The 17,719-nt window shown below is 34.5% G+C and overlaps 1 protein-coding gene across 1 annotated transcript in view; it reads right to left on the reverse strand.

Annotated features, from left to right (window-relative positions):
* LOC150093570 (uncharacterized) overlaps positions 1-17,719 on the reverse strand; it is a 103,295-nt gene that overhangs the window by 17,498 nt on the left and 68,078 nt on the right. Inside the window, exons 27-33 of the mRNA XM_090413202.1 lie at positions 13,288-13,372; positions 11,867-11,955; positions 9,882-9,944; positions 8,917-9,006; positions 6,959-7,018; positions 1,218-1,318; positions 644-707 (exon numbers count right to left, since the gene is read on the reverse strand). Of these exons, the coding sequence (XP_090269328.1) occupies positions 644-707; positions 1,218-1,318; positions 6,959-7,018; positions 8,917-9,006; positions 9,882-9,944; positions 11,867-11,955; positions 13,288-13,372 (552 nt within the window). The remainder of the gene's footprint in view (positions 1-643; positions 708-1,217; positions 1,319-6,958; positions 7,019-8,916; positions 9,007-9,881; positions 9,945-11,866; positions 11,956-13,287; positions 13,373-17,719) is intronic.

Raw genomic sequence — 17,719 nt, forward strand, 5'->3', positions numbered from 1 at the left:
GATACTGGCAAAGGAACATCAAGCTGATTTATTTATTTATATATTTTCAGTTTTAGTTTTTTTAGATAATAGAAATCTTTTACTATACTATTTAGGTACGAATATCATCTGAGATATTTCCCCTCCAAGTGCACCCTATCAGTTCCATAAGTTACTGCCAATGGGTTTACTCTCGAACGATACAAAATCGTTCGAGATTAAACTACACACGGGTTAGATGAAAGATTACTGCTCGATACAATTTTTGTGGTTTGTTTTTATTATTAGTAGAAGTTACCATTAATTTGTAATTAAGCTGTTTTAAACAATTACGTTTAAAAAAAACATTCTTCTTATAAAATACTTTGCACGTTTAATTTTATTATGCTCTTTTAGCATGCTTTCCAGGTAGTAAAATATTAAGCTCTTTTTTTTAAACCACTGATACTAATACCGCATACACGTCATTAATCTGTAGATGCGGATGTACCTGACTGGATACAATATAAATATTACTTTTTATAGAGTTTGGGATCGAAAGAGATCCCAAACTCTACAAAAATTATATATAATTTTTGTCAGAATAATATCTTATTCTGACAAAAAAATAGATTAAAACAATTTCTTTTGTTTAGGTGAGACAAAAAGTAATATCTATTCTTACTTTTGCTCTTTCCCTGAATCTGACAAACTTACGACATTGAGAGAGAACGAATTTCAAGAGACACCTGAAAATATAAAATTCCATGCATGAAAATTTTATTTAAGAAAATAACCCAATGAATAAAATTAAAGGTGCTCTCTCTCTCTCTCTCTCTCTCTCTCTCTCTCTCTCTCTCTCTCTCTCTCTCTCTCTCTCTCTCTCTCTCCTGATACACACACATAACTGTATTTTATTCGACTATGGGGAAAGTAGTCACAACTGGTTTAAAATTTCGGCTCTTAAAATAATACCAATATTATAAACTTTCTTTGATATTTTTTGAAGTGGGTGATTGACTTGTGACAATGGTTCAGAAGAGGAACTAATTGTTCTTCGTTTGGTCATTATCACAACTCTCAACATGTAGTGTGAAGTCAACCCAGATAGTAAAGTATTGTAATTGAATCGTTTCCCTACGTAAACAAACTTTTACAGAAGAGTACAGAGAGAGGCAGTAGATATGAAATATTTTGAAATAGTTTAGTTAGTTAATCACATCTCAATTATTTGATTTTAATATTCAGATCTTCCTTACCTTTTCTTGAAAGACAGAGAGGGATACAGTTCAGACAGAATTTCGTCAGCAGTAGAGTATTTCTTTTCGTGAAAACTTCTCATTTTATTACTGGCGGTATTCTAGAAATCAGATTACGAAACATAAATTACCATTCCACCTTTCACATCCACGAGCGGTATACTTATCCAATGAAAATACATAAATCAAAGAAAAACATTTAAAGTGCCGCTGGCAAATTATAAAGCAACAAAACAAGAACTAGGCGCGGAATATTATTAACAGAAACTCTCAATTTTAGTGTGTGTGTGTGTGTGTGTGTGTGTGTGTGTGTGTGTGTGTGTGTGTGTGTGTGTGTGTGTGTGTGTGTGTGTGTGTGTGTGTGTGTGTGTGTGTGTGTGTGTGTGTGTGTGTGTGTGTGTGTGTGTGTGTGTGTGTGTGTGTGTGTGTGTGTGTGTGTTATTTTTATATATACATATATTTACACTATGCAGTTCATACACTATTAATAATTTATGTTAGATTACAACGACTGGAAGTTGATCTTATTGGCAAATTTAATTAATTCTGAGTAATACTTTTGAATAAGTCTCTGTTTTGACAGTGGCCATTTGTCTCCGGAAGTGACGAAATTTTTATTTCGTTTTTTCAGCCGGAGTCTGCTTCTGATACTTGGTAAGATTTCTTTTGTTGTTGATCCGTTTTTTGATGTTTTCCATTCTTTTTCTCACAAGTCCAGCCTTCTTTCTTCTGCGAGTGTTTTATAGCATATTTCCAGTACTTTTGATAACTTGCTTCTAGCTGCTTCTTTAGCCAGCTGATCCGCTCTCTCGTTTCCTGCTTCATTTCCCATCCCGACAGAGTGAGATTCCAAACTAGATTTCTTGTCTGTTCTATTAACGCTATATGTTTTTTTTCTTTTTTCTGGTCTTTTATGCCGTCTATAGTGCTTCAACTATCACTGTAAACTGTTGGTCTTTTGATGAGAAGTGTTGAGTTCTAATTCCCGGAGATATGTAAATGAATGAACTATAGCAAGTTGTTCTGCTTGGTTGATGGAACAACCAAGAGAGGATGCAGTCTGGGGCAGCTTTCTAGTATAATGGATATTGCATATAACTGCCTGTTATATGCAATGAAAGAAAACAACAGACGTTCACTTGTTTTGCTTCCTCAGTGTATATTTGGAATTCTTCACTTTCAGAGCTTTCCTTCTCCTTAACACATGTTCGCTTTGCTGGGTGAGGCCACCTACTGCAGCGAAGTGGACGTTCGTAGCAAATTGGATCGATGTTGTAATTTTCATTATATCTTCCGGAAGTGACTTCATATATAAGAGATAATTCTTTTTTTTTTCAGGCAAATCAGTGTTAGAGCTGCAATAACGCAAGCTGCCTGGAAAGATATTGTCTTGTATTCTTGAATTGTACGTATAGCTATAAGGCATCGCACTCGGTTTAGCTTTTGTCGGTTTTTCTTTGATTTTAGTATATGTTTCCAGGCAGGTACAGCATAAGATATCAGTGGTAGTATAGCTTCAGTATATATTGTTTTCAGCACTCGTTGGCCTAATCCCCATTTAATCCTTGCCGAATTTGCTAGAAGGTTTACTATTTATAAGAATTTTTCGGCAACATATGAGATGTGCTTGTTGAAAAGGTAAATTTTTCATCTATTATTACCCCTAGATGTTAAAATACCTACGGATAATAATAATACTCACTCGCTACCTCGAGAACTTACCCGTTTAGGAAGACCGTTACAGGTTGAGATGTGGAGCACTTTAGAATTGGTGCTATTGAAGGTTCTTCTCTTGTGATGTTAAAGAGTTCTTCGTTGGCCGTTATTTCTAACTGTAAGCCGTTGCATCCCCGAATCATTATCATCGCATCATTGGCGAAAGCTATGACTTTTGTTTCAGTAGTGAAAGGAAGTCTTAATAGCTAGTCGTACTGGATGTTCCAGAAACTTGGCCCACAGCAGGAACTTTGCGGACAGCCTCGGTTGACTGTGTTCGTTACAGAGTTGTGGTTTTTAATGTCATAGTTGCTCTTCTGTCTTAAAAATAATTTTTTTTAAGGTAGAGTAAGTTTATAGGGCATTTTAAATCTCTTAATTGACTGATTATGGCTGGTCATAATCAATCAATTAAGATACTGCCTTCTTAAGGAGCATTCGATGCTGCGCGTAGCATCGAAGGCTCCTTGCACATCGAGTGAGATCGGTAGTACGTCTTTTTATTGCTGTAAATGTCTTCTGTGAACTCTTTACCTCCATAACTGCGCTTGATTAAGGTCTAAATGCATACTGACTGCTGCTGAATAATGCATAGTGCATTATTCAGTTTTATCAGAAGTTTTTGTAGTACCTTACCACCAACGTTTATGAGACTGATTGGCCTGTATTTGCTAATTTTGCAGGTTGTTTCTTTTCCTAGTTTGATTATTGGTATAATCTTTGAGCGTTTCCACACTAAAGGAAATCTCCCTCTTTTTAGGCATTCGTTGTAAACTGTTGTTATGAAATCGGGGAATTCGAGAAACGCTCGTAGGAGTATATCGCTAGTTATTCTGTCCTCTGCAGGAGTTTTCTTGGATTCATTGATATTAATATTGACTGGATTTCATTAGATGTAAATAAGTAGTCGTTAGGAGTGTCTATGCTTGTTTTCATTCTTCGTTTGTAAGTTTGGTGGATTTCTTCATCTGTTGATTCATCGTCATCGGGAAAACTTCTCAATCATGATAGCTGCACTTTCTGCTAAGTTTTTAGTATAAGAGGCATCTGTTTTCTTAATAGTTGATAATATAGGTATTGCGTTATTCTTGATTGCTGCTAATTTATGTATGCAATTCCAAGGATTCGATATGGTTGAAACATTACAGAATTTTTTCCATGATTCTGTTTTCGCATTTGTAATTTTGGACTGATAAGCTGTATTTCGCTTTATTGTAGGTCTGTCTTCTACTCTGTCTTAAATTTTTATTATTGTGTGTTCTTTGGTACAGTCGTCGGCGTGCGTTAACACGTTTTCTTAGGACTGATAGTTCGTAGTTCCACCAAGGTATTGATTTTTCTTCCTTCGATGTTTAGCTGCTTCTTGGTTGTTCTGAGTGTTTGGTCGCGAAACTTTTTCAGACCTGATGAAAACGCATAAGCAAGCAAGTCTATATCGGCTGGTACTGATGAGCAGATAGCTAGGTACTTGTTGTTCGCTGTTGTTCGCTGTTCCATGAGCATGAAAATTCTCTTTTTAATGCTTTTACAATAACTCTAGATTGGTTTTATTGGTGAAGTATTTGATGTTAATGCGGTAGTTTGTATTGTTTATTGCGTTTATATTTTTGTTACTGATATTAAAACTTAATATGCGATGATCAGAACAGCTTTCCGCATTTCCATTCAGAAACCGGGGTAAAATGGCGTTGTTTGCTATTGTCAGATCAATGAAGCTGCTTCCGCTGGTATTTTCAAATGATGGAGTGTTACAGTCGTCGTTTAGTATGTGTAGGGAATTTGATGTTAAGAACTCTTCCAAACTTTTACCTGTATTGTTTGTGTTTTCATTAAACCATAATACCGAATGGCGTTGCTGTCTATTCCTAGAATTAGACCGTTGTTGATAAAGTCCACGATGTCGCCCATTTTTTATAAATCGTATTTTATGTCGGCGTGATAATTTAGAAACATACTGCAGCAAAATTTTAATTCCTCTGCACGTAATTTCGATAAGTACCGAGTCCTCGTTGTTGTGCTGAGAAATTAATATTGCCTCGACTTCAGGGTTGACAACAAGTATTGCAACTCTCTTTCTTTCTGATCTTTTGGAAAATATTTTATAATTATTTGGAAAGCCGCATATTTTGTTATTGATGTTGTAAGGTTCTTGCTAGTCCTATATTTTTTCTATTTATGAGTCCTTTTAAGTTATTTACAGCCTTTATAGAGCGTTGAAGATTTATTTGAAGGCATGCCAGGAAAGTAGTGCTGTTTCTGCTAGCTCTCCATAATCTGTGATTTACCATTTTGCGCTGTCTATAGTAGTATGTCGGCAGTCTTTGCTTAGTGCCATGTGTTTAGAGTCGTTTTTGATTTTGGCAATTTCTGCAATTTCATCTCGGACTCTATTCGTGGGCACTCTCTGAACTTTTGTTCTTTAGAGCAGAATGAACAGGTGGTTTTTCCCCCTGTAGTCTCGTGTGTGATGGTGGAATTTTTTGCAGTTAAAGCACCTCAGAACGCTTACATAGTCTACACAGTGGCAAATTCTCCACAGCATTTTAACGCCGGTTATCAAGAATTTGGTTCTCACCATTGGATTGACTTCTATAATGAAGTTTCTCATATCCGTTTTTTTTATTTTTTTTATATGTCAAGATGAATTTCTATGTCATCTTTGTATGGGTACTGAAGAGTTCATCGTTCTGCATGCGGATTGAGCAATTGCGTTGTTCGTATCAATTTCACTGGGAATATCCTATATAATTAGCCTTGGAAAATGTTTCTCACTGGGATTTGCCACTAATGTGTCTTTGCATTCCTTAGAGATTTCGCTATGTAGCAAGTCTATATCGGTATTTTCTTTGGATTCAATTACGACTCCTCCGTTATTAATGATTTTCATTTTTGCGATTCCGATTTTGATTTTTATTGAATGTATTTTTGTTTTATGATATGTTTGATTTCTTCACTGTTTAGCTGAGCTATCAGTTTCAATACTAATTTATAGAGAGGATTTTCTGATTCGTCTTTGTTTTAGCTTAGTTTTTAATGACATGTAAGTGTAGCTGAGTTAGGTGAGATAAGTTAACCTGTTCCTAACAGGTTATCCTGAGATAAGTTAACCTGTTTGGTGAGAAAAGTTAACCTTTTGTAATAATCTGCAGTGAGCGAACTATCTTCGTTAGTTCGCTCACTGCAGTTAGTATGTCCTTTTTTAAAATCATTTCTTAGATTGTGATTTACTTTGGACTTTAAGCAGCACATCGAGGACTTTTTCAAACTCTAATTTGTCCCGTGCCGCCATATTAATATTACTCAAAGTTGTAGTATTATAACATCGTATTGAGCTGCTATGTTTTGTAAGGTACAAAGTTTAAGAAAATGTACTTACACTTTTGCTGCTTTTTTTTCTAGAAGTGACGCTTACATGGAATTAGACTTCGGAAGGTGTGACCTTTGTACCTCCTAGTGGCAGCGGTGGGGAAGGGGTGCTAGTCCTTGCGATAGCAGTTAATCCTATTATGAGCCGAATGTTGTCTTTAAGGGTAGATGAACAATAGATGATGCAATCTGACCAGTAGTATTCGGTCATAAGGATAGAATTCACTCATACACGCTTAGAACTATGAAACTATGGAGTAAATTATTCACTGTTAGAAAGAGCACCGTGCAAGCTTTCAATCGGCACTAGATACACCTATTTCTTTGGTTCGATACAGATACAGCACAAAACCAAGGTAAAAAAAAAGAGGAGCGATTCCAATCACGTCCGAGTCTACTAGCACGTGTGTGTGTGTGTGTGTGTGTGTGTGTGTGTGTGTGTGTGTGTGTGTGTGTGTGTGTGTGTGTGTGTGTGTGTGTGTGTGTGTGTGTGTGTGTGTGTGTGTGTGTGTGTGTGTGTGTGTGTGTGTGTGTGTGTGTGTGTGTGTGTGTGTGTGTGTGTGTGTGTGTGTGTGTGTGTGTGTGTGTGTGTGTGAGAGAGAGAGAGAGAGAGAGAGACGGCCGAAGCTGTTCTTATTAATGAATGAAATCATACTTACTTGCAGTGTCTTCACCAGAGGTCTTGGGTCTTTATGCCAGGGCACTGAGTATACGTCAAACTAATAAAAAAAAAAAATCCATAAATAAATTGCTTGGAAAGAAGTAACTTTGCTGTTCACATTGAGCAGCTGAGAGGAGTTTTTAATTTATTTTATTTTATTCAGAAGAGAATTTCAAATGATTTCACAGTACTTGATACAACCATCAGCTACAAGTAAAATATTTCCAGTACTAAACTACAACGGCCATTCATTTGGCCAACACAAGAGCTCGGCAATATTTCCTTTTTCGTCGTTAGTTAGAAAGCTGAGTTTATGTCGAGATGTACGAAATGCAGTATAAGTTCATTAATTTTACGTGCTACAGAGCAAAAGCAAAATGGAAGAAGAATAGCTGTAATAAGGTATGTTCTTTAAAAAAATAAATAAATAAACTAGCTGCAGTTGGTGGGAATTAAAGAAAAACGCAATTAAACAGTTAGGTTAGTTAGACCCCTTTAGAGATGCCTATGTTCTCCAGCCAACTTGTCTGTTTTACACAGCTAAATCCTGGTGATCCCCTTGAGAAAAACCTGAAACTAGTTATATGACTGGGTAATCTTCAAATGAAGACTCTTTCGAACCCATGGCTTTCATCCCACAGGAAAACCTATCCTGGCTGGTTTGAATTCTCTACGAAAGCACTTTAAAAAAGCCTTCCTGAAATTGGAGTAAATGGAGATGGAGTATTGCGATAGCACATGAAGTTTTAATTTTTTTTTAATAAAATTGACTGATATCGAAGCTACTACGATTGGATGGTTTCTGATCAGTTGAATATATCGAGAATAATTCTCTGACAGACGCTCAGCTCACAGAATTGCTGTCAATTCTTAACATTAGACCACACTATCTCTAATGACAGCAATGCAGCAAAGGATTTGATGCAATGAATCAGTATTTAATTCTTAAGTATATCTATATGCTAATAAAACTCAAACATGTCTTATTTCACACTAAAAGGAATTATTTTCTTCTTGTGTTAGTTTAACAATGCCCACGGAAACTAAAGTTTTTTTCTTTCTTGGTGTTACTTTACTCCTGAACTACTAGAATCTTTTAAAAATCCCTCACACACACACACACACACACACACACACACACACACACACACACACACACACACACACACACACACACACACACATAAACTTATATACTCTCACATTTGTGCTGGTATCTCTAAAAGAGTCCAAAACATCCTTAACTGTACAGCAAGCATCATCTAGACTGATTAATAACTCGTCCCTCACCAATCCCTCAGTCGTATTATGTTCGATATCTCCTTTGTGCATGTTCTATAAATATTTTCACGATTATTATTCAGCTATACCTAAAACCTCACAGAACAATTACTTGTTATTATTTGCTCATTTTTGTATTGTGTCCTGAATACTCTCCTTCCTTACATTTTTATAAACACAAATCACAGGTCTTCTGGTCCAATGTTATCAAGTGTTTCTTCTTTTTCCACAAAAATATGTTCAGGCTAATATTCTAACAATCTCTCTGTGTGGATTCCAATAAAACCGAGATAAAAAATAAAAACGTGTCTGTAAATAAAAACAAACAGATAAAAATTTCAAAATAGAGAAAAGAACGCTCTAGAACGTAAGGCGTACGTCATCCACATGTTAAAACACGAAATGAATGAGTAAACTTTTCAGAATTCAAGAAAGATAGATAGAATGTGTAAGGTCATGAAGCCAATATTATGGTTTATGCAGTGATAAACCACATTGATAATCACTGACCAAAAATAGAGCAACTACAAATACACCCACCATGAAATGTTAAATTAATATATTGAGTTATTATTTTTAGAACTCTACAGATATCGTTCTCATAGTAAATATGAAAGTAAGATAACTACTTTCATTAAGAGTGAATGTTGAACGCATGTTAGCATATCGACTTACTTCCATGATACATCGATGCCCGTGTCGCTCTAGAAATTCTCTAAATTTTGTACTTGACTTTGGAGACGTCTCCAACCATTTTAAGGCGCTCTGAAAAGAAAAAAATCGTTGTTATAAATCGTGATTATGTTATATTTTCTAAATGTTCATTTTCTTTAGCAACTTTAATATAGGTTAGAAAGAGATGCGGTTTCAGAGACCATCTGACACGCACAGATAGTCACGGTTTAAGAAATAAATTCATCTGATCACTCGACCGTAATTTTGAAAGAGGCTTCAATATGTAATAGTTCTACTGAAATCCATTAACGGCCTGGAATGAAGATCAAAATTGTCGCGCACGAAGAAAATTTTGGTTGACTAGACCTACTTGAATAGTTCCCGTTACATGGAATTAAAATAACAGATCACAGTCAAATGGATAAAAGTATAGGAACTTTATTATAATTGCTGAGAGTCTATAAATATTCCTACTAACATCAAATGAACTGTTTGCTTTTAAACAAACAGCAGATCCATCAGTTATTGATATGATACATCTCATGGCCGGAAAACGGAACTTGGTATATTTATTGCGTAAAGTGATCGAATGAGAACACATCACACTTTGCATACATTCGCAGAGCTAGTTAATATTAAGAACTGTCTAACAGAGCGTACCATAATATCACTCAAGATATTACGTATGCATGCAACAAATTAAATGTAATATTCTTTCTGTTGTAAACGAGTTAAAAGTTTTTCCCGATGCTACAAGTTGCTTCGTTTGCTTTTTGTTGCGATTCTTTCAGTATAATTTATTGTTAAACAAAAACCAAGAGCTCTTAACATACGTTATTGTTGTTGCTACTTATATCTAACGTACTATATAGATATAATTATATCTCACAATATAAATCTAAAAATCGTTTCTGAACTCTAAACTTGGGATTAAATGCTTAAATGTACTGCTGAGTTTTCCTTACCTCAGTGCTCATTGTCTTGAACCTCTCGGGCTCAATTTCTTCACAAATCGACACAGCCAGCTTCTGAAAAAAGAAACAAAAATATATTTAATGAAGATATATCTCAAGTTTCAGCGCATTATACATGAAACATTTAGCATATTAGTCAACATATCCGTTATTAGACTTCACTATATTTATGAAATATGCATACGCCAAGGCTTTTCGTATGCAAATACATACGAAAAGTGTTGACTGCTTTGACGCTTAACTATTAAATTTTGAAATTAATGTTAATCTTTCTAGGCTTTCTTATGATATTTTTGACTATGAGAGATGGTTAACCTAATATTTATATACCTTGTTTAAAATACACAGCTGCATCGGAATAATCATTACATGTATGCATTTAAATCAAGATAAAACAATTATTCCCTTTCATTGCTAAAAATGTCAAACTGACTTAATCATGCAAGCATGTGCAAAGCTCGATAAATGCACACGTGGCAGATGAGTTGATGTATAAATAGCACTATTGTTTTGATTCACTAACCAGTTAATTTTTTCTGTTGATAATGCTACAAATTCTTAGAAATTATATTTGGAGAATACCTGACATACTGTGTTAAATGGCTATTAGAATTTAGTTGTATATTTTGGCCCCATCAAGAAAAAAACTATTTTTGTTTTTTCATTGATTTTCAAAAAAAAAACATTTGCTGCATATTTAAATGCACTTCATGGTTGCTATATGCACTGGTGTCCAAAGCTAAGGACGAACTACATTTTTATCTATATATGAAAACCTTTTCATGAATACAGCCAAATGTTAACATGCATTTATTGCTAGCATACTGATAAATTATATTACACAAAAATGTGTTATAATTTGGAAAAAATTAAATTGCAGTACGTTTTTGCGAAAAGTTCCAAATTTCCGAAGGACGTAGTTAATAAATAGTTAATGCTTACAGAAACTATGCGGAGAGTCATTTCATTGAGTTGTAAGATGTCCACCCCAACTTCGACATAACGTCATACCATGCTTAGCATCAAATGATTCGGAATTTCTTGAGGCAAACTAGCCTACCCCCTTCAGAGCGAGGATAAGGCCTTTTTGATTTTTGTAGGGGAATTTCGAGCAGCAATGCGTCTCCCTATCGTGTCCCAAACGTGTTCTGTGGAGTTGAGATCTTGGGAGCATTTTGGACACTCGAGTGGATTAATATCCTCGGTCTCCACAAGTATCTCCACCTGCATGCGTACGATTTTAATTTGTTATTTTTATTAATCTATGTGTTAATTATTAATTATTTCTGTTATTACTTTAATTATTATTTGTTGTATTAATTATCTGTTTTATTAATTATGTTAATTATTCATTTTGTTTAATTATTAATTTGGGTGTTATTTTCATCCATACAAATGAATTGCTTCGTCTGCAGCACTAGAACAATGGAACATGACTTTGAAGAACATCGTTCCAATATCGTTCACCAGTCACAGACGCTTTTTCCAGTACTTTTAGCTCGGCGATGTATTAGGCATAATGGCTTTCCACACCATGACCGTAGCTATCCTTTTCAAGAACGTTGTCGCGATGGTAATCAGTAAACTGTAATCAGTAAGATCTACAGTTTGTTGCGATATCTGATGCTAGGTGAGATCTAAACTCTCTGGCAATACCAGTAATTCTGCGGTCTTCTTCAAGCTTTCCAATAATTCTATCCGAAAATATCACGAAAAGAGCTTCCTTCAAACAACCAAATCACTTAGCGCAGCTTTTTTGCTTTTTATCCTGTTGAGTTCTACCACGTGACCCCTTTGCGCGCGATACGAAAATTTGAATGTGTGTCCGCTTGCCACTCGAAATCGTCAGTTATACAAATTGCTAAAAGCTGATTCGTCTGAATTTGCGGTTGCAATCTTCAGAAATATTGTTCATCCTTAGGTTTTGGACACCAGACTGTCATCAAATAAACATGTTCTGTTCATAAACAACGTACTTCGATTGCAGAAGGAACATCGGCACTCTCCACTTGATTGCAGGCCCCAAGTAAATAAGCGAAGTCGCTCAAAACTTTCGTATCCCAATCTATAGAATAAGATGGATAATACATTTGAATAACAGAAGACTCTCATGTTTTGAACAAAAGTGAAAAAGCACATGTTATTACAACAAATACTTATTGATAACATCATTCAGATGGAAATCATTGAGATTTTTATTATATACGACATATGACGTATTAATTTAATAATATTGTTAATTACGAATACTCTCAAGAATACATATATTTCAGGTTAGTGTTAATTTTGTTCATTTAAATTAACAAAACTATCATCACCTTGTTGGCAGAGTATTTAATATATCATCTCTCTCTCTCTCTCTCTCTCTCTCTCTCTCTCTCTCTCTCTCTCTCTCTCTCTCTCTCTCTCTTGTGTGTGTGTGTGGATGGGTGGTAGTGGGTGTGTAAAGCTTTGTGTTCTTGTTTTATGACCTAGATTGATTATCGTTATGGAATGAGAATATGTTAAGCATAAAAACTGCATCATCATCATTAAATTTCTGATATATTCCTTCAGTGAGTGTACAGCATATTACGATAGTACTACATGAAAAATTTACACAACTACTAATATCCGGCGAACAATTTTCCTCCAAATTAATCTGTTATCTGTCAAGATTCTAACATTATCAGATATTATATTTCTGTCCCTCAAGGTGCATTTTACTGTATAAACACATCTATATATTGGTCTTCCTCTGGGTCTTTTCCTTGAAAACCTGTCAAAGAACATTTGTTTTGCTAATCTTTATTTATTATCCCATTCTGTTTAAGTGACGATACCACATGAGATTAGCTCTCCTAACAAGCACATTTCCGAATGATAACAATGGCGAGTTCTTTTCTAGTATCCTCATTTTTAATGTGCTACTGCCATTTCTAAGCGTTATCAATAGCCTCCAGAATAGTTTCCACCTTCTCGATATTTATTTTCTATGTTCTTACCAAAGTCCTTACCAATGAGTTTTGTTTAGCTAGTTTTACACAGTACATCTCACACTTTTCTCTGTATTCTCTAGGAGCACACTGACTTACTTGCCAGGAACTTTGTCTATGCTTTCTTCATTTCCTTGAATGCCTCTCTAACGTTTTGACTCAACCATGAAGTTCTCATTTTGCTAGCCTCTTTGGCTGAATCAATCAATGTTTTCTGTAGGGTCTGCCGTGAAGAGAAATTAAAAAAAAAACATAACGATTGTTTGTGCAGTAATTTCAGTCTCATGAAATTTTAAGAAATAAAGAGAGAGAGAATAATTTGAATAAAATAGGTTTCACTTTTTTTTAGAATTCAATATGACATGACAATAAATTGTATTATAATTTTTGTGATATAAGCGACTTCAATGGTGTTTTCTTACCGGTCATAAGGTCCGAAAGACTGATTAATAAAATTGTGTTCCAAGTAGAAGACACGGATGAACAATCCAAATGGACACATGTTGGCTGAAATCAATAAATCAGGTGTTTGTTTAGCAATCATCATTCTGACAATGTTTTATTTTATTTGTTAAATAAATACAATGAAATGTAGGAAAAAAATAACTTAGCACTATCTGACCCGTTCACAATCGGCAAGACAGTCCTAATCTAAATAACAGGATTTCTGATTATGCAAAATTATATATAATCAAGACAATCGTAGGATGTGATAAAGACATAAAAAGGAAATATTACTTTTAATATGGCAATAAATACAGTAAACCGAAATTCTTAAGTGATTAGTAAAATTATGCTATCAGACATAATAGTTTAACAATATTATTATGTAAGAGCTAGAAGAATCTATTAATCATTACTTTGTAAATAGTCATACTACTAAAAACAGATCTCATTCAAATCACTCTCAAAAGCAAATCAACACATTATCGTCGACCGAAAGTATTTTGCCAGAGCTGAATCCCCAAAAACGAGTGCAGGAACAAGAAAATTATTTTAAAAGATCAAAGAGATAGATCTTTCAACACACTTTGACCATCTTCATCCAATACTTTTATTACTCATCAGTCCAATATTCGATGAAGATATCTTTCCCTGAACTTAAAATCCTGAGTGATTTGCACCTCTTCATAAATAAGGCAAACTAATGATGCTGACTACTGCCAATTTACGTGCCATCTTAAAAATCTTAATTCTAGAAGAATAAATACATATATAATATTATACAACATTACAAGACTACTAGAAAAACAATAAATCGCTCAAGAAATATAAAAAAAATATTTTCCCCTGTGCACTGGAAAATAGCACAAATGCTAAGTAGCATTATAGTATTACCGTAAATTAAACTTCAATATACATAAAATGTGTATGATATTAACATTAAATAATAGTTTTTACAATCGTAAGTTTTTATTATGCTATCTCAAATGGAATTTACTTATGCAATTTTAAAACTGCACATTTTTATTATTATTATTATTTTCATTAAACCACAGCATCTCTGCTAAATGCATGCTGCTTGTTTTCATTATTTATATTGCATGCACTCCAGGTTTTAATTAACGAGAAATTAACCAGTGATGATTAATGAGTTGTTGTATATAATCGGTACTATTGGCATTAAGAACCTCGATAGCTCACCTGGTATGAGCAATCCCTTTGGCTGGAAAGACCCCGGTTCAAACATCGTCTACGACGAAGGAAATTTTTATGAGGTGTTTTCAATCAATTTATGAGTTAGGTGGTCTCAAATGCACGGGAGGATTTTTTTATCAGAGAAACTGGTGCTTTGTTTTTCATCTCTCAAACCAGGCAAACCGGTTGCATGAAAACACACACATCTGCAGACGTACGATACTGACTGAGAGATAGAAGATATCAGAACCTCGCCATCATATCTTTCTACTGAGCATTATGATCTCAGGTAGAGATCCAAACTAGGCAGTCTCCTGGATGGCGATGACACTTGATAGGACATTATCATTAAATAGCAATATCATTTGGATGCATCATAACTGGTAGTTTATTGACATAATGGAGAAGAGAAAACAAATGATAGAACGTAAACTCATTAGCAATCAGAGAATAAATAAAATTAGTTTCTTTTTTTCTATATTTTTTATAATTTATCATAAAATAAAATGAGTTTGGTAAAATAAGGTTAATAGCATTACTAATGATAGACTAACAGAATATTAGGAGTGGTAATCCCAATGATGTCGAATCGGAGTGAGCGTTTTTTGGACAGAATGGAATTAACATGATATTTATGTTTAATGTTATGTTCTTGGATAAATTTGGCCTTTGTGAATTCTGCGTGTTATATCCAGCAGTGCAAAAACATCAGATTTTGCGCTACGGGCTGGGTAAACAGTTGTGGAGAGACGTGTCATGTGATATGCGTCTCTGTTGTTACGGTAACCATGTGTGCTATTTGACTGTGTAAAGGGTTTTCGAAAACTCTTATACCGTACTTGAGTATTGAGTCACAAATTCCGTGAGATATATATATATATATATTTGCATCATGTCGTTTGCTTGGAAGAATATAGCTATATAGCATTAGTATCACATGATGTGTAATTATTCGTTCTTTATAAATTGGCGTTTGTGTTGTAGCGGTGTTTATATAAATAAGTTGTGGCAGAAGTATGTGGTTATTTTGTTTAGTTACCAGTGTTCTTTTGAGAGAAAGTGTTGATGTTAAAACGATTTCAAACGTTTGTGCTGAACTACGGATTATTAGTAATGAGGTATCATCTGTATATTGATATATTTGACATCGTGTGGCCAGGTAGTGAAATGCCATTTATGATATCGTAAACAAAATGGGTCACAGTATTCACAATATTGCTCCTTGGGGAATTTTGAGTGGTATCTATATATTCCGGATATGATTTGAATTATCTTTCAAATGTAACAGAGCAAAAGAGATTGAGAGAATTTCTTCTAGCAGAATAATTGTGTTTTGTTTTCTGTAAACAGTGCTGCTTTTGAGAAGTGATGTATTGCTGTTGTTCTGTAGTCTTGTATGCATTAGTTTTCTAAGAAGTTTAGAGAAGAACTGGTAGACTTGCTATAGGTTTGTAATTCTGAAGGTCATTTCTTTTTGCTGTTTCTAATTATTGAAGCGTAGTTACATATTAGTGTCACAGTCGAGTGTGTTGTTTACAAGTTTCAAAAGTAGAACTTAGTTGTTTAAAATGTGTTGAAACGACTAAAGGTCTGATTTCCTCTATTCTTAGACTGGCGGCTCGTGGCTTGAAATCTTGGGGGTGCTGCAACTTCCGAAATATACATACACACTGTAAGTACAGTGTATAAAATTTGGATAAAATATCAAAATTATGGTAAAAATTTAAAAAAAAAATTAAACATCAAAAGATATTGTTTATTATCGATAAAATTATACAGTTTGGTATAATTAAAAATTACTTTAAAATAAAATTCCTTTAATTACAATTAAATTCATTCCTTTAATTGTAATTAAAGGAATGGATTTACAATTTTTGGACATTACAATTAAATCCTTTAATTGTAATGTCCAAAGATTTAAAGAGACGGAGTAAACACGATAAGCACTACGAACACCCTACCACTGGCGCAACCTGCATGTAAACAACAGTGGAACTGCGCGACGGACAGTGCCGCATTATGCTAATAGCTCGCATCTCACTGTGACATGTATATGCTTGCGCGCGCGTAGCAATATGACACTGTGCTGCTAGCGTCCTTCGCCCTCCTAAGTGCAACAAGATGGATTTTTATTATTTTTTTATGCAAAATAAGGGAACTGTATAGGATTGTTGATGATAAAATTAAATATTACAAGCAAATATAAATAAATTAATAAATACATTTATATATCGAGAAAAAGTGGGGATGCTCAGTTCCGCAGTGGATATGCACGAGCAGCCCCTGCTCTTAGACTACTCTTTGCTTTAAATTGTGAGAGAACATCTTTCAGTTTGGACGTGTATTAAAAATATATGGATTGCTGTTGCCTTTTGGATGATAATTTTTTGTTTGCTACGCATATTTGGAAAATTATCTTTTTTGAATTGTGTGATATTTCAGAATGTCTAGTTCAAAGATTCTGCGAATTCATTTTGATTTATCTAATAACCAATGCTTCTAGCAATAAAACCTTGTGAGGAAATGTTTTTCTTTTTCGAGTGAGTAACTGCTTAAGTGTATACCACGGTTGCTTCACATTGCTCATCAGCGAATTTCTGAAAGTAGTACCATCTTTTCGTGCTTCGAAGTTTAGTTGTTGGCGTTCTGTGTTTCTGTGTATTGTTTCTGCGCAATGCTTTGAAAAATAACGTTTTACAATATCTTTAAAAATTATTAATTTACATAAAATACTGAAGATAATGCTTCTTATCTAGAAAACACATCATGATCTTTCTAAAAGCTTAAAATCTTTCTAAAAGCTCAAGTTTAATGAAAATGCTATTGAGCTGTGGATGAGAGGAATTTATATGCTTATGTTTGAAACTTCGTTATAAATGAGCAAAACCTCTGACAAACACACTGATTTACTTCAACTTGTGAAGAAATAGTATTTGTTGGTATTGATATGCACCGTATTGAGCTTTGAAAAGCAAAGGCAAAGATGGCATTAAAGAATAAGGTACCTGTATCCTATAAGGAATGCAGTTAAGAGTAACCGTGCCAGTAAAATATATTTACAGCCCATGATTCCTTCCCAGTTGGCAATATTCTAGCGCCCTTGATTCCGCCAGTACTATAAAAGTTTAGCATCAAGGAGAAGAGTTCATTGTAGCTGAGGAATGAACCAGTAATCTGGTAGGTGATATTTTAAAAGTTCCTTTTAAAGTAAACTTT

Source organism: Typopeltis vanoorti, chromosome 23, assembly GCF_054136105.1.
Source record: "Typopeltis vanoorti isolate ZY-2024b chromosome 23, IOZ_Tvanoo_1.0, whole genome shotgun sequence".
In the NCBI taxonomy this organism is placed as follows: Eukaryota; Metazoa; Arthropoda; class Arachnida; order Uropygi; family Thelyphonidae; genus Typopeltis; species Typopeltis vanoorti.